The 24670-nt window shown below is 48.3% G+C and overlaps 2 protein-coding genes across 2 annotated transcripts in view; both read right to left on the bottom strand.

The window, feature by feature from the left end:
- LOC142312392 (uncharacterized) overlaps positions 1-24670 on the bottom strand; it is a 98850-nt gene that overhangs the window by 6031 nt on the left and 68149 nt on the right.
- Positions 23420-24136, bottom strand: LOC142312391 (oocyte zinc finger protein XlCOF29-like). The gene is made up of 2 exons (XM_075351335.1): positions 23922-24136; positions 23420-23792 (listed from the first exon to the last, which is right to left on the bottom strand). Exons 1-2 carry the CDS (start codon positions 23976-23978, stop codon positions 23568-23570), a joined length of 282 nt encoding a protein of 93 aa, XP_075207450.1. The 5' UTR covers positions 23979-24136; the 3' UTR covers positions 23420-23567.

Raw genomic sequence — 24670 nt, 5'->3', positions numbered from 1 at the left:
AGAGTGAGTGAGAACATGACATGTTAAACATATTCATGTCCCACAATGGGACTAAGTGAACAAGAAAAAAAGGATATAAAATATGTAATAAAAAATGCATTAAAAAAACCCATGAAAACCCGTTTTGCCATTAAAAACGCAGGTTCTGTGTTAAGAAAAAAGTAAACAAAAAAAATGTACACAACATTGGTATTTACATGGCTAGAACAACCAGAGTTATAAAACTGTGTATACATAAAGTGGGGGGAGATTGGGTGTATGCCGCGCTATCACCAGAGGAACCAATGTTGATTATTCCATCTCTTTATTCTTTATTCAGGTCAATGTGTTTCGGAGATCACTGTCTCCTTCAGCAGGACATCAAAAAACATCAACAATGTGATTGTATGTGATTGTATGTGGTTTGTATAGTCAGCAAAGCTTGCTGGGAAACCTGGCTGCTTAAGCAAAAGGGGGTGCGTCTACAAAACAGGTGCAGCTGACCACAATTGTAGCAGAGTCTGCTGGAGAAGCTACCAGCAGAAAACTGACATTAACCATTAAAGGTACTGAAAGAAACTAAACCAGATTTAACCCCTTAACGACCCATGACGTACTGGGTACGCCATGGATCCTGTGCAGTTAATCCCCACCCCCTGCCGTGGGCAGGTCGCGGCCATCCTTGCACATATCAGCTGTTTTCAACAGCTGACATGTGTGCCTGCTAATCAAGAGTGGAATCGCTTCCACCCGCGATTATTAACCCGTTACATCTCGCTGCCAAAATCTGGCAGAGAGATGTATATGTGCGCCGCCATTACAGTGACTTACCCCGCCCCAATCAGAAGTCACGTGACATGATGACGTGACTTTCAGTGGTTGCCATGGTAGCACAGGGTCATGTAATGACGCCTGTAGCTAACATGAGTCATTTCCTCTCAATGCCGGAATACAGCCGGCATTGAAAGTATGGGCGGCTTTGCACGTTGCAACATCGCACGTGCGATGTCGGTGGGGTCAAATCGAAAGTGACACACTTCCGGCGTCACTTTCGAGATCGTAGTGTGTAAATGCTAGATGATACGATTAACGAGCGCAAAAGCGTCGTTACCGTATCATCGTTGCAGGCTCCGACTTTTTCATAATTATGCTGCAGCGACAGGTACGATGTTGTTCCTCGCTTTCGCGGCTGCACACATCGCTGTGTATAACGCCGTAGGAGCGAGGAACATCAGCTTACCTGCCGCCGGCGGCTATGCGGAAGGAAGCAGATGGGCGGGATGTTTACATCCTGCTCATCTCCGCCCCTCCGCCGCTATTGGCCGCCTGCCGTGTGACATCGCTATGACGCCGCACGACCCACCCCCTTAGGAAGGAGGCGGGTCGCCGGCCAGAGCGACAGTCGCAGGGCAGGTGAGTGCATGTGAAGCTGGCGTAGCGATAATTTTCGCTACGCCAGCTATCACAAGATATCGCTGCTGTGACGGGGGCGGGGACTATCACGTGCGACATCGCAGCATCGGCTTGCGATGTCGCAACGTGCAAAGCCCGCCTAAAGCACCACATCTGCAGTTCTCAGCTCTGTAGCTGTGATCTGGAGATATGACAGAGCGATCAGATTGCTGATCGCTATAGCCCCCTAGGGGGACTAATAAAATTAAAAAAAAAGTAAAAAAAAAAAAAGTTTTCAAAAATTAAAAAAAAAAAATAACCCCATTGCAAATTAAAGGGTTAAAAAAAATAAAAAATATATACATATTTAGTATCGCTGCGTTCAGAAATGCCCGATTTATCAAAATATAAAATCAATTAATCTCATTGGTAAACGGCGGCGAAAAAAAAATCCAAACGCCAAAATTAAGTTTTTTGGTCGCTGCAAATTTTGCGCAAAATGCAATATAAGGCGATCAAAACGTAGCATCTGCGCAAAAATGGTACAGTTAAAAACATCAGCTAGAGACGCAAAAAATAAGCCATCACTGAGCCATAGATCCAAAAAAATGCGAACGCTACGGGTTTCGGAAAATGGCGCAAAACATGCGCCACTTTTTTTGGACAAGCTTGTTAATTTTTTTTAACCTCTTAAATACAAGTAACCTTATTCATGTTTGGTGTCTACAAACTCACACCGACCTCAGGCATCACAATGACACATCAGTTTTACCATATAGTGAACACGGTGAATAAAACATCCCAAAAACTATTGTGCGATCACACTTTTTTTGCAATTTTTCCGCACTTGGAATTTCTTTGCCGTTTTCCAGTACACTATATAGTAAAACTTATGGATTCATTTAAAAGTACAACTCGTCCCGCAAAAAACAAGCCCTTATATGGCAACATTGATGGAAAAATAAAAAAGTTACGGCTCTCGGAAGAAGGGGAGCAAAAAAAAAACAAAACGGGAAAATGCAAAATGCCCGGGGGCTGAAGGGGTTAAATGTGGATAACCCAATGGAGATGAGAGGCTATCATTAGTCTCCAAAAATAGGGAGAGAACTGTGACAGATGCCAAGAGATTTTGCCTCTTCCTTCAAGGATTTTTATACCTCTCTATACTCCATTCATAAGTCCAATACTGACACTATTAAGAGCTACTTCTGAAATCATATTTAAGACTATATACAGTGCTGGCCAAAAGTATTGGCACCCCTGCAATTTTGTCAGATAATACTCAGTTTCTTCTTGAATATGATTGCAAATCACAAATTCTTTGGTATTATTAACTTTATTTATTTTGCTTGGAATGAAAAATCACAAAAGAGAATGAAACAAAAATCAAATCATTGATCATTTCACACAAAACTCCAAAAATGGGCCAGACAAAAGTATTGGCACCCTTAGCCTAAAGCGGGCTTTACGCGCTGCGATATCGCTAACAATTGCTAGCGATGTCGAGCGCGATAGCACCCACCCCCGTCGCACATGCGATATGTGGTGATTGCTGCCGTAGCGAACATTATCGCTACGGCAGCTTCACACGCACATACCTGGTCGGCGACGTCGCTGTGACTGCCGAACAATATCTCATTCAAGGGGGAGGTGCGTTCGGCGTCACAGCGACGTCTCTAAGCGTCCGGCCAATACAATCGGAGGGGCGGAGATGAGCGGGACGTAACATCCCGCCCACCTCCTTCCTTCCGCATTGTCGGTGGAGGCAGGTAAGGAGATGTTTGTCGTTCCTGCGGTTTCACACACAGCGATGTGTGGTGCTGCAGGAACGACAAACAACATCGCACCGGCAGCAGCAGCGATATTATGAAAAGGAGCGACGTGTCATCGATCAACGATTTTTGACGTTTTTGCGATCGGTGGTCGTCGCTCCTAGGGTTTAAACGCTGCGATGTCGGTAACAGCGCCGGATGTAGGTCACTAACGACGTGACCCCGACGATATATCATTACCGATGTCGCAACGTGTAAAGCCTGCCTAATACTTGGTTGCACAACCTTTAGCCAAAATAACTGCGAAAAACCGCTTCCGGTAACCATCAATGAGTTTCTTAAAATGCTCTCCTGGAATTTTAGACCATTCTTCTTTGGCAAACTGCTCCAGGTCTATGAGATTTGAAGGGTGACTTCTCCAAACTGCCATTTTGAGCAGGTGTTCTATGCAGTGCTTTTTTTGTAAAAAAATATTTGCTGGTACGCATCTCTGAGGCGTGTGCCGGTGCCAGTGGAGAGAGTGGACGATCATGTGAGCACAAGTATGAGATTTTTACACTTCTGGCCACATTCTGGTTTGATGTGTCCAGCCTCAGTCAATTCATTTTCAATGAGCATGTCTGTTCAGCACGTGACCACATGTATGTAAATCGCATATTTGCAGCTTCATAACCTCCCACTCTCACCACTGGCACCAGAGAATCCTGACAGTGTGCAGTGTGCGCACTGTGAGAATTCAGAAGGCTGCAGTCACAGAGTGACACACAGAGTGACTGCAGACTCATCACAAATTTGGAAAACCCCTTTAATGCTCCTAACATAAATAAAAACATAGTAACCCTTAGGGTATGTGCGCACGTGTGCGTATTACATGCAGTTACGCTGCGTTAGAACGCAGCGATTCGGCTGCTTGCCGAATCGCTGCGTTCTAAGAAGTGACATGTCACTTCTTTCGTGCATTCTGCATGCTGTCTATAGGGAGAGGCAGCATGCAGAGCGCACAAATCTGCCGGCATCATGCGCTTCAGAACGCAGCTTTTCAGCTGCGCTCTGAAGCGCACATTTTCGGTGCGGTGCAGAGCGCACACGTGCGCACATAGCCTTAACTTGTCAGACGGCACAAGACTTTATTAAAGAGATTGTCCACTACTTTAACATTAATGACCTTTCCTTAGGATAGGTCACCAATGTCTGACTAGTCAGGGTCCGGCACCTGGCAACCCCGCCAATTCCCTGCTCTAGGTGCCTGCGGTGGCAGGTGGCCGGAAGTGCTCAGTTCTGGATCTGCTCCGTCTTCTGATAGTGGCAGCAGTCTCCTATTAAAATCAATGAGGCGAATGTGCAGTACCCGGCCGTGGACACCAACAGAGGACGGAGCAGATCCAGAAATAAGCATTTCCGGACACCTGCACCATAATCAGCTGATCAGTGGGGGTCCCATTGTGCTCACATCAGAAGCAATGCGCAAGTGGGAACCAGGCCTAATGATGAGACATAGTCAGTATCACAAATAAACATTTACATTCAGGTACCTTATAGATGACGTTGTCTCTAGTCATTTTTTTCTATTCTTCATCTTGTCCTGACGCCATGATGACTTTTCACATTCACATCTCGTCTCTGCAGATTTCCATCTTCTCCGGTCTTCTGTAACACATCCCGACACGATGCCCCTAAAATAGCAGAATGATTATAATACTTCTACTTAAAAATATCTGCCATACGCAGTGCCCCAGAATAAATAATGGCCCCAGTATTCTCTGCACAAAATATGACCCACACTGTCCCTCTTATGGTACATGCCCTCCATATTCCCTCTTTCGAAACTGAGCCTACTGTTTACAGTGTCCTTTACACTGTGTCCCCTTATACTGCACCGTCTTTATACTGTGCCCTTATCACACTCCCCCTCCTTGCTATAACCTCACACTGTCCTCCCATTCTGCCCCCTCTCCATACCACCCCCCTCCACTACACAGTCTCTATTCTGTGCCCCCCACATTCTTCTCATCCCTTCCTGTCTCCTCACTACCTCCTGTGTGTCCATATACTTTTCCACCTCACTCCCCATCCTGCCCACTTGCTCCTCATACCATGTCACTCTTTATTCTGTGTCCTCAAAATTTCTTTCTAGTTCGCTCCACATCCTCTCTGTCCCCATGCATGAAACCTCATCCTCTCTCTCCCCATGCATCACCCCTCATCCTCTGTCCCCATGCATGAAACCTTATCCTCTCTCTCCCCATACATCACCCCTCATCATTTCTCTCCCCATGCATGAAACCCCATCCTCTCTCTCCCCATGCATCACCCCTCATCCTCTGTCCCCATGCACTCTCTCTCCATGCATCACCCCTCATCCTCTGTCCCCATGCATGAAACCTCATCCTCTCTCTCCCCATACATCACCCCTCATCCTCTCTCCCCATGCATGAAACCTCATCCTCTCTCTCCCCATACATCACCCCTCATCCTCTCTCCCCATGAATGAAACCTCATTCTCTCTCTCACCATCCATCAGCCCTCATCCTCTGTCCCCATGCATGAAACCCCATCCTCTCTCTCCCCATACATCACCCCTCATCCTCTCTCCCCATGAATTAAACCTCATCCTCTCTACCCATACATCACCCCTTATCATTTCTCTCCCCATGCATGAAACCTCATCCTCTCTTTCCCAATGCATGAAACCTTATCATCTCTCCCCATACATGAAACCTCATCCTCCCTCTCCCCATACATCACCCCTCATCATTTCTCTCCCCATGCATGAAACCTCATCCTCTCTCTCCCCATACTCTGTCCACAGATAGTTCCCTCCCCCCCATCCATACTGTGTATATACATATTGCCCCCTCCCCACCCTCTGTTCCCCCCATAGTGTGTGCAGATGATTCCCTCCCTCACCCTCTGTCCCCCCATAGTGTGTCCACAAATAGTCCCCCCCCCATACGGTGTCATAAATACTCCCCTCTTACCCCATAATGTTCCTCCGTCTGTGTCTTCTTCAGCTCCACAGTGGAGCACTTCTCAGCATTTCTCTGCCGCCTCTGCGCTGCGGCGCTGGCTTCCAGGTCAGCAGTCTGATCAGCTGACCTGATCACATGACAGACGTCGCGCTGACCCGGAAGTCAGCGCCGGTGTCACCGCTTCAATTGTCCTCGCGTCTGAGAGATACTAGGACAATTGAGCAGTGAGAGCCGCACGCTGCACTTTCTATGAGTGCGGCTGTCAACGTGACAGCTGCGCTCAGAGAATAGCGGCTCCCACCCCGGCAGACTTCCACACCGCCGCATCAGGCAGCCCGACAGCGCCCCCTGGAGACGCCTCTGGCTTGTTCCTTCGCTCCACATGGCTAATTTGTATAGTTTACAAATTAGCCATGTGGACAGAGCCAGAGGTGCTCTTCAGATTTTCCGGTACGCCGTACCGGCGCGTACCACTGCGAAAAAATACTGCTTCTATGGGATTCAGGTCTGGACTCATTGCTGGCCACTTTAGTAGTCTCCAGTGCTTTCTCTCAAACCATTTTCTAGTGCTTTTTCAAGTGTGTTTTGGGTCATTGTCCTGCTGGAAGACCCATGACCTCTGAGGGAGACCCAGCTTTCTCACACTGGGCCCTACATTATGCTGCAAAATTTGTTGTTAGTCTTCAGACTTCATAATGCATGCACACGGTCAAGCAGTCCAGTGCCAGAGGCAGCAAAGCAACCCCAAAACATCAGGGAACCTCCGCCATGTTTGACTGTAGGGACCGTGTTCTTTTCTTTGAATGCCTCTTTTTTTTCCTGTAAACTCTACGTTGATGGCTTTTCCCAAAAAGCTCTACTTTTGTCTCATCTGACCAGAGAACATTCTTCCAAAATGTTTAAGGCTTTCTCAGATAAGTTTTGGCAAACTCCAGCCTGGCTTTTTTATGTCTCTGGGTAAGAAGTGGGGTCTTCCTGGGTATCCTACCATACAGTCCCTTTTCATTCAGACGCCGACGGATAGTACGGGTTGACACTGTTGTACCCTCGGACTGCAGGGCAGCTTGAACGTGTTTGGATGTTAGTCGAGGTTCTTTATCCACCATCCGCACAATCTTGCGTTGAAATCTCTCGTCAATTTTTCTTTTCCTTCCACATCTAGGGAGGTTAGCCACAGTGCCATGGGCTTTAAACGTCTTGATGACACTGCGCACCGTAGACACAGGAACTTTCAGGTGTTTGGAGATGGACTTGTAGCCTTGAGATTGCGCATGCTTCCTCACAATTTGGAGTCTCAAGTCCTCAGACAGTTCTTTGGTCTTCTTTCTTTTCTCAATGCTCAATGTGGTACACACAAGGACACATGACAGAGGTTGAGTCAACTTTAATCCATGTCAACTGGCTGCAAGTGTGATTTAGTTATTGCCAACACCTGTTAGGTGCCACAGGTAAGTTACAGGTGCTGTTAATTACCCAAATTAGAGAAGCATCACATGATTTTTCAAACAGTGTCAATACTTTTGCCCACCCCCTTTTTTATGTTTGGTATGGAATTATATCCAATTTGGCTTTGACAAATTTTTTTCATTTTTTTTCATTGAAGACAAATTAAATGAAGTTAATAATACCAAAGAATTTGTGATTGCAATCATTTTCAAGAAGAAACAGTATTATCTGACAGAATTGCGGGGGTGCTAATACTTTTGGCCAGCACTGTAAGGAACTTCGGCCTCCCATCACTGAAGAGTGATGATGTTATTATTGCTTTAGAGCAGAGGTTCCCAACTCCAGTCCTCAAGGCACACCAACAGTGCATGTTTTCAGGATTTCCTTAGTATTGCACAGGTGATAATTTAATCACCTGAAAAGGTGCTGAATCCAACACCCATGCAATGCTAAAGAAATCCTGAAAACATGCACTGTTGGTGTGCCTTGAGGACTGGAGTTGGGAACCTCTGCTTTAGAGAGCCCTATCTGCGAATTGTAAAACATGGCAGTTAAGAATTCCACTACAGTCAATAGTGATTACTTATTCTCCCCTTTTCTTTCAGGCATTACAAGTATACCCATTTGTTCTACCATGCCGTTTCCTAAAGATGCGTAAAATGCTAATATCACTGGAATACATAAAGAAGGGAAAGATCCTACCGAAAGATTCTACTTATCGTCTTCCCTCCCTACTTAAAGGGAAATCTTAAACCACCCCCAGTTTGTTGATATGCTTATGTGAATGCAGTAAATACCTTAGGTTTCAGTCATAGGGGTGGAGCTTTTGCTGGGATCAATCACTGTCACTCAAGTTCAGACATAATTCTTTTTTTTTTTACTTAGTCACACCACCAACATTGTACTTGATTACACCACAGGTCCTTCAACATCACTTCTGTATTGTTCACGGCCAGTGTAGGGGCAGCAAGCAGGATTAGTGGATTCACTGGGCCACAGTGGGGACCCGGGCCTACCTCTTAGTGGGAGGGGCTTAACTAAGCACCTACCGCAATGCGGACGCCAGGTACCATTCTCAGGGCAGTGACTGTGATTGTGGCAACTGACGCTAGGATATGTGACGGACTCAGGTACAGGCGGGATGACTGAGGCAGTCTGGACAAGCAGGTACGACAGGAATAATAGGTATGGGAAGGAAAACTCAGGTACAGGTGACTCACACAGGGGTGACAGGACCTGACAACTATCAGGGCACTGACTAAATGGGAGCGTTGCGCAGGCACCTCCCCTTATGGGAGGATGCTTTAAATACACAGTGCTTCTCAGCCATAGACTGAGAGCCATTTCCGGGAAATGGCACATCGGCCCTTTAAGAGGAAGGCCAGTATGCGCATGCACATCTTACGTGAACTCCCAGGAACTCTGTGTGGAATGTGTAGGGCCCGGGAAGGGAAGGAGGCTGTAGAGCTCGTGGGAGACAACACGGCAGCAGGGTAGAACGAGACCCAGCCGGGGAGGTAAGTTGCTAATGCTACAACTTCTCTACTACGCTCGGCCAATATCTTCAAAATTTACTTATCATCCAAATGTGAAACTATAAATATTAATTTCCCAACTAGGACGGTTTGTTATAAAACTTGTTTAAACTCCATTGGTCATCTCAATCCTTGAAATACCTGGGCATTATCTCTCCAGCAAACCATTCCATTTCTAAACTTAACTTTCTGTCTTTACTTCAGACTATTAAAGATAGAGGATTGTGCAAAATGGTCTAAACATTACTTTACGTGGTTTGGAAGATGTGATATATTTAAAATAAATGTGTCACGCAGTGACTACAAGGGTTTTGCCAGGTACACGGGAACCCCCTTTGAGCACCGCAACACACATTAGAAAGGTGGGCCCTTGCGCTAGGCAAAGGAGAGCAGAGTCACCTCCTAAACTCACCTGAGACTGTTCCCTGCACTCCCTAATGTACCTATAAAGGTTTTTTCACCCAGTCACCGATCACGTGCCTATCCCTGTCTTTCCCTGGGCTTAATTCTGTATAATGCAAGGCAGCAGGAACACTAGTCCCGCTCTAGGTTAAAGATACAGAGAGGATTAGACAGACAGGGGAAAAAAAGGGAATTTTGTTTACTTACCGTAAATTCCTTTTCTTCTAGCTCCTATTGGGAGACCCAGACAATTGGGTGTATAGCTTCTGCCTCCGGAGGACACACAAAGTATTACACTTTAAAAAGTGTAACCCCTCCCCTCTGCCTATACACCCTCCCGTGGACCACGGGCTCCTCAGTTTTGGTGCAAAAGCAGGAAGGAGAAAACTTATAAATTGGTCTAGGGTAAATTCAATCCGAAGGATGTTCGGAGAACTGAAGACCATGAACCAAAAGAACAATTCAACATCAACAACATGTGTACACAAAAGAACAACCAGCCCAAAGGGCACAGGGGCGGGTGCTGGGTCTCCCAATAGGAGCTAGAAGAAAAGGAATTTACGGTAAGTAAACAAAATTCCCTTTTTCTTTGTCACTCCATTGGGAGACCCAGACAATTGGGACGTCCAAGAGCAGTCCCTGGGTGGGTAAAAGAATACCTCGATAAAAAGAGCCGAAAACGGCCCCTTCTTACAGGTGGGCAACCGCCGCCTGAAGGACTCGCCTACCTAGACTGGCGTCTGCCGAAGCATAGGTATGCACTTGATAGTGTTTCGTGAAAGTGTGCAGACTAGACCACGTAGCTGCCTGACACACCTGCTGAGCCGTAGCCCGGTGCCGCAATGCCCAGGACGCACCCACGGCTCTGGTAGAATGGGCTTTCAGCCCTGAAGGGAGCGGAAGCCCGGAAGAACGGTAGGCCTCGAGAATCGGTTCCTTGATCCACCGAGCCAAGGTTGACTTGGAGGCCTGAGAGCCCTTACGCTGGCCAGCGACAAGGACAAAGAGCGCATCTGAACAGCGCAGGGGCGCCGTGCGAGACACGTAGAACCGGAGTGCTCTCACTAGATCCAAAGAGTGCAAATCCTTTTCACACTGGTGAATTGGATTAGGGCAAAAGGAAGGCAAGGAGATATCCTGATTGAGATGAAAAGGGGATACCACCTTAGGGAGAAATTCCGGGACAGGACGCAGAACCACCTTATCCTGGTGAAAAACCAGGAAGGGGGCTTTGCATGACAGCGCTGCGAGCTCAGACACTCTCCGAAGTGATGTGACTGCCACTAGGAAGGCCACCTTCTGCGAAAGACGTGAGAGAGAGACATCCCTCAGCGGCTCGAAAGGTGGTTTTTGAAGAGCCGACAGAACCCTGTTAAGATCCCAGGGTTCCAGCGGACGTTTGTAAGGTGGGACCATGTGGCAAACCCCCTGCAGGAACGTGCGGACCTGCGGAAGCCTGGCTAGACGCTTTTGAAAAAACACGGAGAGCGCCAATACTTGGCCCTAGAGAGAGCCGAGGGACAAACCCTTGTCCATTCCAGATTGAAGGAATGAAAGAAAAGTGGGTAAGGCAAACTGCCATGGAGGAAAACCGTTATCAGAGCACCAGGATAAGAAGATTTGCCAAGACCTGTAATAGATCTTGGCGGACGTTGGCTTCCTGGCTTGTCTCATGGTGGCAATGACATCCTGAGATAACCCTGAAGACGCTAGGAGCCAAGACTCAATGGCCACACAGTCAGGTTGAGGGCCACAGAATTCAGATGGAAAAACGGGCCTTGTGACAGCAAGTCTGGGCGGTCTGGAAGTGCCCACGGTTGACCCACCGTGAGATGCCACAGATCCGGATACCACGACCGCCTCGGCCAGTCTGGAGCGACGAGAATGGCGCGACGGCAGTCGAATCTGATCTTGCGTAGTACTCTGGGCAGCATCGCCAGAGGGGGAAACACATAAGGCAGTCGAAACTGCGACCAATCCTGGACTAACGCGTCCGCCGCCAGAGCTCTGTGATCCTGAGACCGTGCCATGAAGGCCGGGACCTTGTTGTTGTGCCGTGACGCCATGAGATCGACGTCCGGCGTTCCCCAGCGGCGACAGATCTCTCGAAACACGTCTGGGTGCAGAGACCATTCCCCCGTGTCCATGCCCTGACGACTGAGAAAATCTGCTTCCCAGTTTTCTACGCCCGGGATGTGAACTGCGGAGATGGTGGAGACTGTGGCTTCCACCCACTGCAGAATCCGTCGGACTTCCTGGAAGGCTTGACGACTGTGAGTGCCGCCTTGGTGGTTGATGTAGGCGACGGCAGTGGCGTTGTCCGACTGGATTCGGATCTGCCTGCCCTCCAGTCACCGATGGAAAGCCAATAGGGCTAGATATACTGCCCTTATCTCCAGGATATTGATCTGAAGGGACGATTCTATCGGAGTCCAGGTTCCTTGAGCCCTGTGGTGGAGAAAAACAGCTCCCCAACCTGACAGGCTCGCGTCCGTGGTGACCACAGCCCAGGTTGGGGGTAGGAAGGATTTTCCCCGCGACAGAGATGTGGGTAGGAGCCACCACTGAAGTGATGTTTTGGTTGCAAGGGAAAGAGAGACGTTCTTGTCGAGGGAAGCCGCACTCTTGTCCCATTTGCGGAGAATGTCCCATTGGAGTGGCCGTAGATGGAATTGCGCGAACGGCACTGCCTCTATAGCTGCCACCATCTTCCCCAGGAAGTGCATGAGGCGCCTTAAGGGGTGTGACTGACTCCGAAGAAGTGATTGCACCCCTGCCTGCAGAGAAAGCTGTTTGTCGCTCGGTAGCTTGACTAACGCTTGCTGGGTATGAAACTCCATCCCGAGGTAAGTCAGTGATTGGGTCGGTGTCAACTTGGATTTCGGGAAGTTGATGATCCACCCGAACTGCAGGAGAGTCGCCAGAGCGACGGTAAGGCTTTGTTCACACGCCACCCGAGAAGGGGCCCTGACTAGGAGATCGTCCAAGTAGGGGATCACCGAGTGGCCCTGAGAGTGCAGGACCGCCACGACGGAAGCCATGACTTTGGTGAAAACCCGTGGGGCTGTCGCCAGGCCGAAAGGCAATGCCACGAACTGAAGGTGTTCGTCCCCGATGGCGAAACGCAGGAAACGTTGATGTTCGGGTGCGATCGGTACATGTAGATAAGCATCCTTGATATCGATCGATGCGAGGAAGTCTCCTTGTGACATCGAGGCGATGACCGAGCGGAGAGATTCCATCTGAAACCGTCTGGTTCTCACATGTCTGTTGAGTAGCTTGAGGTCCAGAACGGGACGGAATGACCCGTCCTTTTTTGGCACCACGAACAAGTTGGAGTAAAATCCGCGACCACGTTCCTGAAGGGGAACGGGGATCACAACTCCTTCTATCTTTAGAGCGTCCACTGCCTGAAAAAGTGCGTCGGCCTGAGCGGGGGGTGGAGAGGTTCTGAAGAAACGAACCGCAGGACGAGAGCTGAACTCTATCCTGTAACCATGAGACAGAATGTCTCTCACCCATCGGTCTTGAACATGTGGCCACCAGGCGTCGCCAAAGCGGGAGAGCCTGCCACTGACCGAGGATGCGGCTAGGGGAGGCCGAGAGTCATGAGGAGGCCGTCTTGGAGGCAGTGCTTCCTGCGGCCTTTTGGGGGCGTGACTTGGACCGCCACGCATAGGAGTTCCTCTGGCCTTTCTCCGGCCTGTTGGACGAAGAGGATTGGGGCTTGGCGGAGGGACGAAAGGACCGAAACCTCGATTGGATTTTTCTCTGCTGAGGACTCTTAGGTTTGGACTGGGGTAAGGAGGAGTCCTTTCCCTTGGATTCCTTAATAATCTCATCCAATCGTTCGCCAAACAAACGGTCGCCAGAAAAAGGCAAACCAGTTAAGAACCTCTTGGAAGCCGAGTCTGCTTTCTATTCGCGCAGCCACATGGCCCTGCGGACTGCCACGGAGTTAGCAGATGCTACAGCCGTACGGCTAGTGGAGTCCAGGACGGCGTTCATGGCGTAGGACGAAAAGGCTGATGCCTGAGAGGTCAAAGACGAAACATGCGGAGCAGAATTCCGTGTGACAGCATTAATCTCAGTCAGACAAGCCGAGATTGCTTGGAGAGCCCACACGGCTGCAAAGGCTGGGGCGAAAGACGCGCCCGTGGCCTCATAGATGGACTTCACCAAGAGCTCTATCTGTCTGTCAGTGGCATCCTTCAGGGATGAGCCATCTGCAACAGACACAACGGACCTAGAAGCCAATCTGGAGACTGGAGGATCCACCTTGGGAGAGTGAGCCCAACCCTTAACGACTTCAGATGGAAAGGGGTAACGCGTGTCAGTGTGACGTTTAGCAAAGCGCTTGTCCGGGACCGCTCTGGGCTTCTGGACAGCATCCCTGAAGTTAGAGTGATCAAAAAACGTATTGCGCGTACGTTTGGGGAACCGAAACTGGTGTTTCTCCTGCTGAGACGCCGACTCCTCTACAGGAGGAGGCGGAGGTGAGAGATCCAACACCTGGTTGATGGACGAGATAAGATCATTTACTAAGGCGTCCCCCTCAGGTGTATCAAGGTTAAGGGCGAAGTCAGGGTCAGAGCCCTGAGCTCCCACGTCCGCCTCGTCTTCCTGAGAGTCCTCAAGCTGGGATCCCGAGCAGCGTGAGGAAGTCGGGGAAGAGTCCCAGCGAGACCGCTTAGCCGGTCTGGGACTGCGGTCCGGGCAGGAGTCCTCCGCCTGAGACCTAGGGGCCAACCTGGGAGCGCGCTGCGGCGCGGACCGAGAGGGGCCTGGAGGAGACAAGCTAACAGGGGCCAGGGCCTGTGGAAGGTCCGGTCTGGACTGCAATGCCTCAAGGAGTTTAGAAGACCATTTGTCCATAGACAGTGCAATGGATTGGGAAAGTGACTGAGAGAGTTTCTCAGCAAAAGAGGCCAATACCGGTGACTCTGTCCCTGCAGCCTGCTCAGGGGGAGCAGGGAGGTTTACATGAGCCGAGGGGCCCACCAGTGCCCGAGGCTCCGGCTGAGCAAGCGAGGCAGGAGTCGAGCATTGCTCACAGTGAGGGTAGGTGGAACCCGCAGGTAACATAGCCCCACAAGAGGTACAGGCCGCGAAAAAAACCTGTGCCTTAGTAGCTTTGCTCCTTGTGGACGACATGCTGTTGTCTCCTAGGAGAGTGACCACTGAAGGTATATGGGAAAAGGGTATACAGCCTGACCGAACAGATATATATCTATTATATATATATATATATATATATATATATATATGTATCTATTCCGGCACCCTAGGGGGACCAGCACCGGGTGACCGGTGTGGCTTACCGACCGCTAACGAGCGGAGTGTGTCCTCCAGATTCCCTGTCGTGGATCCCCCGGAGCTGCAGAGCTGCTTCACTGAGAAGCATCCACCGGCAGAATGCCAGAAAATGGCCGCCGGAGCTCTCAGGGGAGGAGTGGGGCCGAGGGCGGCGCCAGCAAAGAGCGGGAATCTGGGGTCCTCACAGTGGTCAGTGAGGGGGAGGAAGACATGCAGGATGCTCCAGCCCTCACATCCGACGTCATGTCGGTAATCCCGCCCTTACCCCTGACAGGCAGGCCCGGGGGCGGGATTTTCGCGACTAGGCCGCGGTGAAGCCGGGGACTAAATTTGAGGCCGCGCCCGACAAGCAGGCACGGTCGGCGCGGAAGTCCACCGGCCTCCTCAATTTCACAACTACCGCGGCTTCCGGGAAGAAGGTGCGCTCCCTGCACAGTCCCCTATGGGGACACAGAGTACCTTTTAAGTTGCAGGGCCCGGTCCCTGAGGTTGAAGAGGCTCCGGTCCGGCAGGTTCCACCAGGGGCTGCGGATGGAGCACGGTCCCAGCAAATGGATGACCGCTCTGGATCCCACTTCTCCCAGAGCCGCATAAGGGATGGTGAAGGAGACGGCATGTGGCTCCAGCCTCCGTACCCGCAATGGGTACCTCAACCTTAACAACACCGCCGACATAGTGGGGTGAGAAGGGAACATGCCGGGGGCCCCGTGGGGGCCCTCTTTTCTTCCAACCGACATAACTAAGTATGAGAACGCATGAGTGGATGTGTGCCTCCTTCCACACAAAGCATAAAACTGAGGAGCCCGTGGTCCACGGGAGGGTGTATAGGCAGAGGGGAGGGGTTACACTTTTTAAAGTGTAATACTTTGTGTGTCCTCCGGAGGCAGAAGCTATACACCCAATTGTCTGGGTCTCCCAATGGAGCGACAAAGAAATAAACAGCAATCATACAAAAGCACTCCAAACAACAAGAGATAATAATGAGGAACAGACCAGAGGGCAAAAACCAAAGAGGACTAAAGGCCACGTCTCACTAAGCGACATCGCTAGCAACATCGCTGCTGAGGCACGACTTTTGTGACGCAACAGCGCTGTTGCTAGCGATGTTGCTGTGCGTGACATCCAGCAACAACCTGGCCCCTGCTGTGAGGTCGCTGGTTGTTGCTGAATGTCCTGGACCATTTTTTAGTTGTTGCTCTCCCTCTGTGAAGCACACATCGCTGTGTGTGACAGCGAGAGAACAACAACTGAATGTGCAGGGAGCCGGCTTCTGCGGACGCTGGTAACCAATGTAAATATTGGGTAACCAAGAAGCCCTTTCCTTGGTTACTCGATATTTACCTTCGTTACTAGCGTCCGCCGCTCTCACGCTGTCAGTGCCGGCTCCCTGCACACATAGCCAGACTACACATCGGGTAATTAACCCGATGTGTACTATGGCTAGGAGTGCAGGGAGCCAGCGCTAAGCAGTGTGCGCTGGTAACCAAGGTAAATATCGGGTTGGTTACCCGATATTTACCTTAGTTACCAAGCGCAGCATCGCTTCCACGCGTCGCTGCTGGCTGGGGGCTGGTCACTGGTTGCTGGTGAGATCTGCCTGTTTGACAGCTCACCAGCAACCCGTGTAGCGACGCTCCAGCGATCCCTGCCAGGTCAGGTTGCTGGTGAGATCGCTGGAGCGTCGCTTAGTGTGACGGTACCTTAATGGAAGGAAAACAACACAACTTTCACTCAGCAAATATTCTCTGAATGACCTCCTAGTCCTCATCTCACAGGTTCCCTCTAAAGGCAAGAACAGCAAAAAATATCACCAGCAGTTTACTTGAACTAGGAGAAAAGTCTATATAGCAGAGCTGATTAGCAATAGAGAACAGCTGACTATTGCTCACACGCAGAGTTTCAGGAGACCAGAGGATCTACTTAACCCTAGCAGCACTGGATAAAAGAGAATCTGCACAGCCAGCAATATTAACCTGAGCAAGTGTGTATGAAGCCCTGTGCTGTGATCTCCTGCCACCAGAAATAGGAAGAATCACTCTCCTTTGTGGTACCCTCGTGACAGAATGTCCTTTACCGCATTTTATATCTCCTCCAGACGCTGAAGATTACACTTCCTTGATCCTAGTTAGGTTTTCTCGGGCAAATAAACCTTCCAAATTATTATGGTCCCAACTATGTAGAGTTAAAGTAGGGGCGGTTTAGTCTTTCCACACTTCAAGACATGTTATTTGTCTGCACATATGTCTAGCATTACAGACTGGTGCAGGCATGTCTCATTGAAACCGTAGGTGGAAATCGAACAGAGCTTTTCGGAGCTCTCTGTATCAGCCCTTCCTTGGATGCCCCTTAACCACTCTTCTTCTGGTAAATAAATGTTTTACTTCACAAATACAACTCGTCCCACAAAATCCAAGCCCTCTTATGGCTGTGTTGATGAAAAAATAAAAAAAGTTATGGCTCTTAGAAGAAGCGGAGAAAAAAACGGAAAATGGCCATGGCGAGAAGGGTTTAATATACAATCACTTGATCACATTGATTATACACTGTACAACCTATGTTGTAGGGAATTATCTAACCTGTCAGTGTTCGCCAGGAAGTCAGCCTATCAGGCCCCAACTCCAGCAAAATCTGATTGCCTGAGTGATATGGCAGATACCAGACCATAGTCAGGTCTCTAGTCACCATAGAAACACATCAGCACTAGGCAATCACACTGCAGGGTATTGTAAGATGAGAAGGTAAAGGCCCCTTTACACACTGCAACATCACTAGCGATATCGCTGTAACGTCACCGGTTTTGTAACGTAATAGCGACCTTCCCAGCGACATTGCAGTGAGTGACACGCATCAGCGACCTGGCCCCCGCTGTGAGGTCGCTGATCGCTACAAGTCGTTCAGGACCATTCTTTTGTCGTTTGTTTCCCACTGCGCAGCATGTATCAGTGTGTTTCGCATTGTTACAACGACATCGTCAGCAACCCAGCCCATAGGCGTGCTAGCGTTCCCTTTCCAGCGACGTCGTTCTGCAGGTCCATATCGCTGCTGCGTTGTTGGCCAGATCTGCCTGTTTGACAGCTCACCAGCGACTGTTAGAGACTTTCTAGCGATCACGGCCAGGTCGAGATCGCTGGTGGGATCGCTAAAAAGTCTCAGTGTGTAAAGGGGCCTTTACAGACATCTGTTTGTCAAACTCCTTGCTGTGGAACACCTAATCTTATCAACCAGTGAATAGTAAACATAGAGGCCACTACTCACCTGGGCGGTTATCTGTAGGAATCTCCTCTTTACTCCGCTCATCACCCCTCACATATGTCTCTGTAGTATTAATATGGCTCAGATCTTCCCCCTGAAACAAATATTGTAAAAGTCACAGACAGATGGAGAAGTCCCATCTATGATCAGCTCTAATCCTGCCATCTCCACCGCTCTCATTACACAAGTATAACACATATAATACTGGAGGATAAAACAAGACTGAGCACAAGACCTTCACAGCCGTCTACACATCATAGGGAGATTTCATGGCACCTTCTCTCCATCTACCTGATGATCCTGAGGAACATCGGGATCTTCTTGTTTACAGTCCTGTGGGAGAGGAGGACGGGGACATCTCTCTGGTGTTGTCCTCTTACTGGATAGAGCTGGAGGAGACACATACAGGGACTGAATTCATTCCTTACATACAGATAATTATAGGCCGTGTGTATTTAGTCCTGTCTATTACCTGGTGATGTGAGGGGCTGGGGAACCTCCATCATGACGTCCTTGTACAAATCTTTGTGTCCTTCTAAATACTCCCACTCCTCCATGGAGAAATAGACGGTGACGTCCTGACACCTTATAGGAACCTGACACATACAATGATACCGTCACCCCCGATCCCTTCATAGCGTTACTGTATAATGTCCCAGCATTCCCAGCAGTGTCACCTCTCCAGTCAGCAGCTCAATCATCTTGTAGGCAAGTTCTAGGATCTTCTGGTCATTGATGTCCTCATGTATCGGGGGGTGAGGTGGAGGCCCCGTGATTAGGCTCAGGGGTCTTCCCCATCCCTCAGACACAGGGGCCTGACAGCGCTCACTAGAGGTCTTCTTCACTACTGTGTAATCCTGGTTATGGAGAGACACAGTAAGAAATCTCACTCCAGACATTTCCAGAGTCCTCACCTCTCCAGTTCTGTCCATCTGTTATTCCCATAGATAAGAATGATGTAATGTGACGTCATCAGAATCTCTCACCTCTCCAGTAAGCCGGAAGAGGATCTCTAGGGTGAGGTGTAATATCCTCTCCGCCGTCTTGTCAGTGTTGCTTCCCGTCCTTCTCTTATTTAGGAGATCTCCAATGTTGTAGGGAACTGAATGGAATGAATAAGAGCCTATGTAAAATCATAAAGAATCCCACGTAATAATACAATTACTGAAGACTTTATATCAAGTGTTCAGCGAGTTAAGTACTCGCTCGAGTATTTTTGGGCTCGGCTACTCCCGCTGCTCGGCCGAGTATCACAGGTGCTTGGATGTGTCGTCCATGAAATAAAGATAACAAAATATAAGCTTGCTTCACTGCATGATGTGAAAGGCTCTGGATGCTCTCACTGGGGTTAAAGTAACACCCGAGCATTCTAGTGCTCGCCCATCTCTATTCATATGCAATCACTGACCGCAGAAATGATAATAACATTTATGGCACTTTCTTGTTTTTATCGTTCACCATTGCAGTCGTGATTTGGGGTTTTCAGATGTTTTCTGCCGATTCATCAATTGCAACATTTTAAAAAGTAAAAAAAAAAAAATTGTCACAAATGTTCTCCAGTTCAGCCATCTATTGTTACCACTGCCTGTTCACCATGATCCAAACTGTACTGCTGAAGCAGGCAGCGCTAAAAGCCAATTTCAAATTTGGTACGAGCCTTAGCCTGTTTAGTTCGGGCTCGGTAACACGAGAACTTTCCGCAAGTCGGCAATGTTAGCTTTTGTTCAATCACTGATCACATTTAAAAAAATGCATTTGTAATAACATGTTATACTTTTGGATAGGATTGTGGTGCGGTATGATGAATGGGGGGATGTGTTTAATGAGTGGAGGGGGTGGGGACTTGGGAGATGCCAGATGTGAGAGGTGCCATTATTTTTTTTCCTTAACTTGCTAGCTAGGGGTTTAATGATAGGTAGTTGAGAAAAATAGAAGAACAATAGTGTAGAATAAGGACGTGTAATGTAGGGAAAGCTGTGTGCCACAAATCATCATTTAATGATAGAAATAGGGATTGCTACTTGTCAGTGCCTACTAAAGAGTTGCCAGTGAAGGATCTAAATATTAATTCCTACTTATTACAGCCTGCTCAAAATTATGCACTCAATCACATTTGTAGGTATTGTTAGTTAGTACTGGCTACGGTAAATTTGCCAGTGAACTAACTAAAAAGGGTTTGGCACTTTTCAATGTCTGCTCAAAATTACACAGTGAACCACATTCTAGTTATTGGTACTTTTTAGTGCCTTGACAATATTGCCAACTCAGGCAATAAATAAATAATTTATCTTTTGTGTCAGGTGTCTGACAGGTATAGCCATAGGGTTGCAAAACATCTGTTTGAAAGGGGAAAAGTGCATTAACCATAAGTGGTAAATCACGGCGAGGTTGTGGTGGAAGGGGGAATGGCTGGGGCGTTGTAGGTGTATGTGTGGCAAGTTCTGTTAGTCAAAGCTCTAGTGAGGAAACACCGGATCATCCTATCCCAAGAGAAATGAGAACAATTTCTGTTACTGGACAGCCTATTCCACTAGATCTCTTTGGCAGCCGCACATCGTTTTAACTTTCAAATGTGGCTGACAAACACCATGTGCTAGAGTGGATGGCAACCGCTGCATCAAGTGGCCTCTCCTCCTCTTCCTGCATCTCAACATCACAAACAGTTCATTCCTCAGAGGTGCCACTCCAATTACAGTTGTTTTCCAATTCATCACAAATCTCCAACCAGCAAATTAACTGTGGGGAACCACACATGGGCGAATCTGCAGAGCTGTTCACACATTCTATCCCATAAGCATCAAAGACCAAACTCAAGAGGAAGAAAGCATCTGCACCGATGACCAAAATCTGTCAGTTGGATCCTGGCTCAGACGAAGTAGGGTCTGAGCAGGATCCTGATCCTCATCAACTGACGTTAACCCCCAGGGGTGGAGGTGATGATGATGAGACTCAGATACCCGAGGTGCACGCGTACTGGTATGTGATGTCAGGTCAGAAAAAAGTGGAGAGGGACAACATAGAGCCTGACAATGAAGTTGTAGATCCCACTTAGTGTGAACCCAGAGGCATGCAGCTGTGTAGTTCAGCTGATGAGGATGAGGAGGAAGAAGAGGAGGAAGCCAAGGAGGTTACATTGGCAATTCCCATACAAACACGTAGTGATGCAATGATGAGAAGCAGTAAATGCTCAGCCAGAACTCTGGCTGTGGCCAGCAGCAGTGACAGGTCTGCAGTTCGCAGGAAGGGTTGCCTAGCCTGGGCCTTTTTTGAGACCGCAAAGGATGACCCAGCATTTATTATCTGCACCGTTGTAAACAACAACTCAGTAGAGGCAACAATTCTAAATATTTGACTACTACATGCATGAACCGGCACATGCATAAGCAACATGCATTACTGTGGGAATCTTACTGCACTAACATGTGGACTACTGGGCCTATCCAACCACAGGTCGCCAAATCAACTGTGTCTGCTGCTTCTTCCTCCTCCTGCATCACTGTCAAATCTATAATCACAAAGGTCTCCGACTGTATAACTTCCACTTGTTTACTCGCTACAGTCTGGGTGAGCGAGAGCCCGTCAGCTGCTACGGAAGTGACCATGCCTGGTGTGTTTTACCTAAGTGACACCAAGGCCACATCCTGTGTGTTGCATGGACTATACCTCCCTGCTGTGCAAATACACTATGGGAAAATTGGGGGGGTGGGGGGGGCAATTAATACCACTGACCTGCTGTCTGCCTGAAAGGTTTTTCATCTCAAGACTCCAAAATGGGTCTCCAAATTGTCTTTTGTCTGTATTGCCAGAGTTCTGGGAGCAAGAGGCCTACGCCTGCCACTCATGCATCTCTTGATTGTTTTAAAGTGAAGATGCCAGCCCACATCAGGTGTGTTACATGGACCATATTTCCTGGTGTGCAAACACACTATGAGGAATGGGGGGGAATTGATGCCACTGTGCAGCTGTCTGCCTGCAATGTTTTTAAATATCAAGACTCAAATATGGGTCTCTAAATTGTCTTTTGTCTGTATTGCCAGGATTCTGGGATCAAAGAGGACTATGCCTGTCACTCATGCGTCTCTTGATTTTTACAATTAGAATGCCTATGTGTTGCATGGACGATACTTCCCTGGTGTGCCTGAGCTCGCCAGGGATACCTTGGTAGTTTTGGCCTGCCACGCAGCCAGCTTTCTCTCAGAACAGGTCTTCAGCGCTGCTGCCGGTGTATTGACGGATAAGCACATCCAGCTGTCTCCTGAAAGCGTAGACCACCTTACTTTTATAAAGATGAACAAGTCGTGGATGTCCAATGACTTTGCCACCCCGGTCCCTGACTGTGCAAACTATGGAATGGTGTAGTGCCAAGGTTCTGGAAGCAAGATGACTACGTCTGTCTGTGATCTTGCTGTCTCTGGTGAAGGTAGCAATGTTGGTTCAGGCCTGGTTACTATTTGTAGTCTGTGCCAATTGTTGCCACTTTTCCTGTTGCCTGACCTTAATTTTTGGCAATGTAGAAAATCTAAGTAAGGTCTCCAAATTGTCTTTTTTCTGTAGTGCCAGGGTTCTGGGAGCAAGAGGCCTACGCCTGTCACTCATACATATCTTGATTTTTAAAATGAAAAGGATGCCACATCCTGTGTGTTGAATGGATTATAATTCCCTGCTGTGTCCAGCTTGTATGCCCCTTTTTAACGATATATACAATTTAAACCAAAAATATTATGAAAGGACTTCTTTAATTGCCTAAACTCCGGATAAGTGCATAGCGTGTGAGGCAGAGATGCAGAATAGAGTACGGATTCAATAAAAGGCCTATAATTCCAACACATAATTATAACAAACAGTGAATAAGTAACTAAAGAGGCCACGACTCACCTGCACTTTCATCTGTAGGAATCTCCACTTTACACCGCTCCTCACCCCTCACATATGTCTCTGTAGTATTAATATGGGGCAGATCTTCACCCTAAAACAAATATTGTAAAAGTCACAGACAGATGGAGAAGTCCCATCTATGATCAGCTCTAATCCTGCCATCTCCACCGCTCTCATTACACAAGTATAACACATATAATACTGGAGGATAAAACAAGACAGGGCACAAGACCTTCACAGCCGTCTACACATCATAGGGAGATTTCATGGCACCTTCTCTCCATCTACCTGATGATCCTGAGGAACATCGGGGTCTTCTTGTTTACAGTCCTGTGGGAGAAGAGGACGGGGGCATCTCTCTGGTGTTGTCCTCTTACTGGATAGAACTGGAGGAGACACATACAGGGACTGAATTCATTCCTTACATATAGATAATTATAGGCCGTGTGTATTTAGTCCTGTCTATTACCTGGTGATGTGAGGGGCTGGGGAACCTCCATCATGACGTCCTTGTACAGATCTTTGTGTCCTTCTAAATACTCCCACTCCTCCATGGAGAAATAGACGGTGACGTCCTGACACCTTATAGGAACCTGACACATACAATGATACCGTCACCCCCGATCCCTTCATAGCGTTACTGTATAATGTCCCAGCATTCCCAGCAGTGTCACCTCTCCAGTCAGCAGCTCAATCATCTTGTAGGTGAGTTCTAGGATCTTCTGGTCATTGATGTCCTCATGTATCGGGGGGTGAGGTGGAGGTCCTGTGATTGGGCTCAGGGGTCTTCCCCATCCCTCAGACACAGGGGCCTGACAGCGCTCACTAGAGGTCTTCTTTACTACTGTGTAATCCTGGTTATGGAGAGACACAGTAAGAAATCTCACTCCAGACATTTCCAGAGTCCTCACCTCTCCAGTTCTGTCCATCTGTTATTCCCATAGATAAGAATGATGTAATGTGACGTCATCAGAATCTCTCACCTCTCCAGTAAGCCGGAAGAGGATCTCTAGGGTGAGGTGTAATATCCTCTCCGCCATCTTGTTTTCTGGTATGGAGCCTATTATTCCAGCAGTCCGGATGTGACCGGAGTCCTTTCATACATATTCAGTGAAGGGAAGTCTCGTTCGCTTTCTTCTCAGATCCTTTCTCTTCTTGTGAAGTAACTGCCTCTGATGCCACACGACGATGTTCAGCCAACGCTATAAAAAATAGTCAGTATTTCATCCAGAAAACTTGGTTTGATTTTTTTTTCCACTTTGTCATCAGAGTGCAATCCATTTTTTACAGCAACTGCTGCTAATAATTTACAATACCATTTGCAGTTTCTTTTGTGAAAGAACTGCAATTTATCCATAAAAAATGATTGCTTGGAATCCAATTTGTTTCTGTACCCATAGACTAGAAATGATAATGGATGTACCACTTCTGGCATGGCTGCGGGCTGCTAGTTTAAGGCTAGGGATGGCTCAATAACCATGGCCCTCCCTAGCCTAAGAATACCAGCCACCAGCTGTCAGCTTTACCTGCGCTGGGTATGAAAAATAGGTGTGAGCCCATGTTGTTTTTTTAATTCCATATCCACAAGATTGCAGGGCAATTGCGCTTACTAGGTCCATTTAAAAGCCATTTTACAACACAGAAGTTTGGGTCCCTATTGACTTAAATGAATATCAGGGTCAAGTTCGGCAAACCCAATGTCCCGCCAGGTACGGAGAAGTACCAAGCGAAA

Source organism: Anomaloglossus baeobatrachus, chromosome 5, assembly GCF_048569485.1.
Source record: "Anomaloglossus baeobatrachus isolate aAnoBae1 chromosome 5, aAnoBae1.hap1, whole genome shotgun sequence".
Classification (NCBI taxonomy): domain Eukaryota; kingdom Metazoa; phylum Chordata; class Amphibia; order Anura; family Aromobatidae; genus Anomaloglossus; species Anomaloglossus baeobatrachus.
Note: the sequence above shows the minus strand (reverse complement) of the source record. Positions and strands in the feature narration are given on the sequence as shown.

Coding starts and splice junctions, on each gene's coding strand:
- LOC142312391 (XM_075351335.1), bottom strand. CDS start 23,978: ATGGCGGAGAGGATATTACACCTCACCCTAGAGATCCTCTTCCGGCTT. Junction 23,793..23,921: donor TCTTCCGGCTTACTGGAGAG/GTGAGAGATTCT, acceptor CTCCATAACCAG/GATTACACAGTAGTAAAGAA.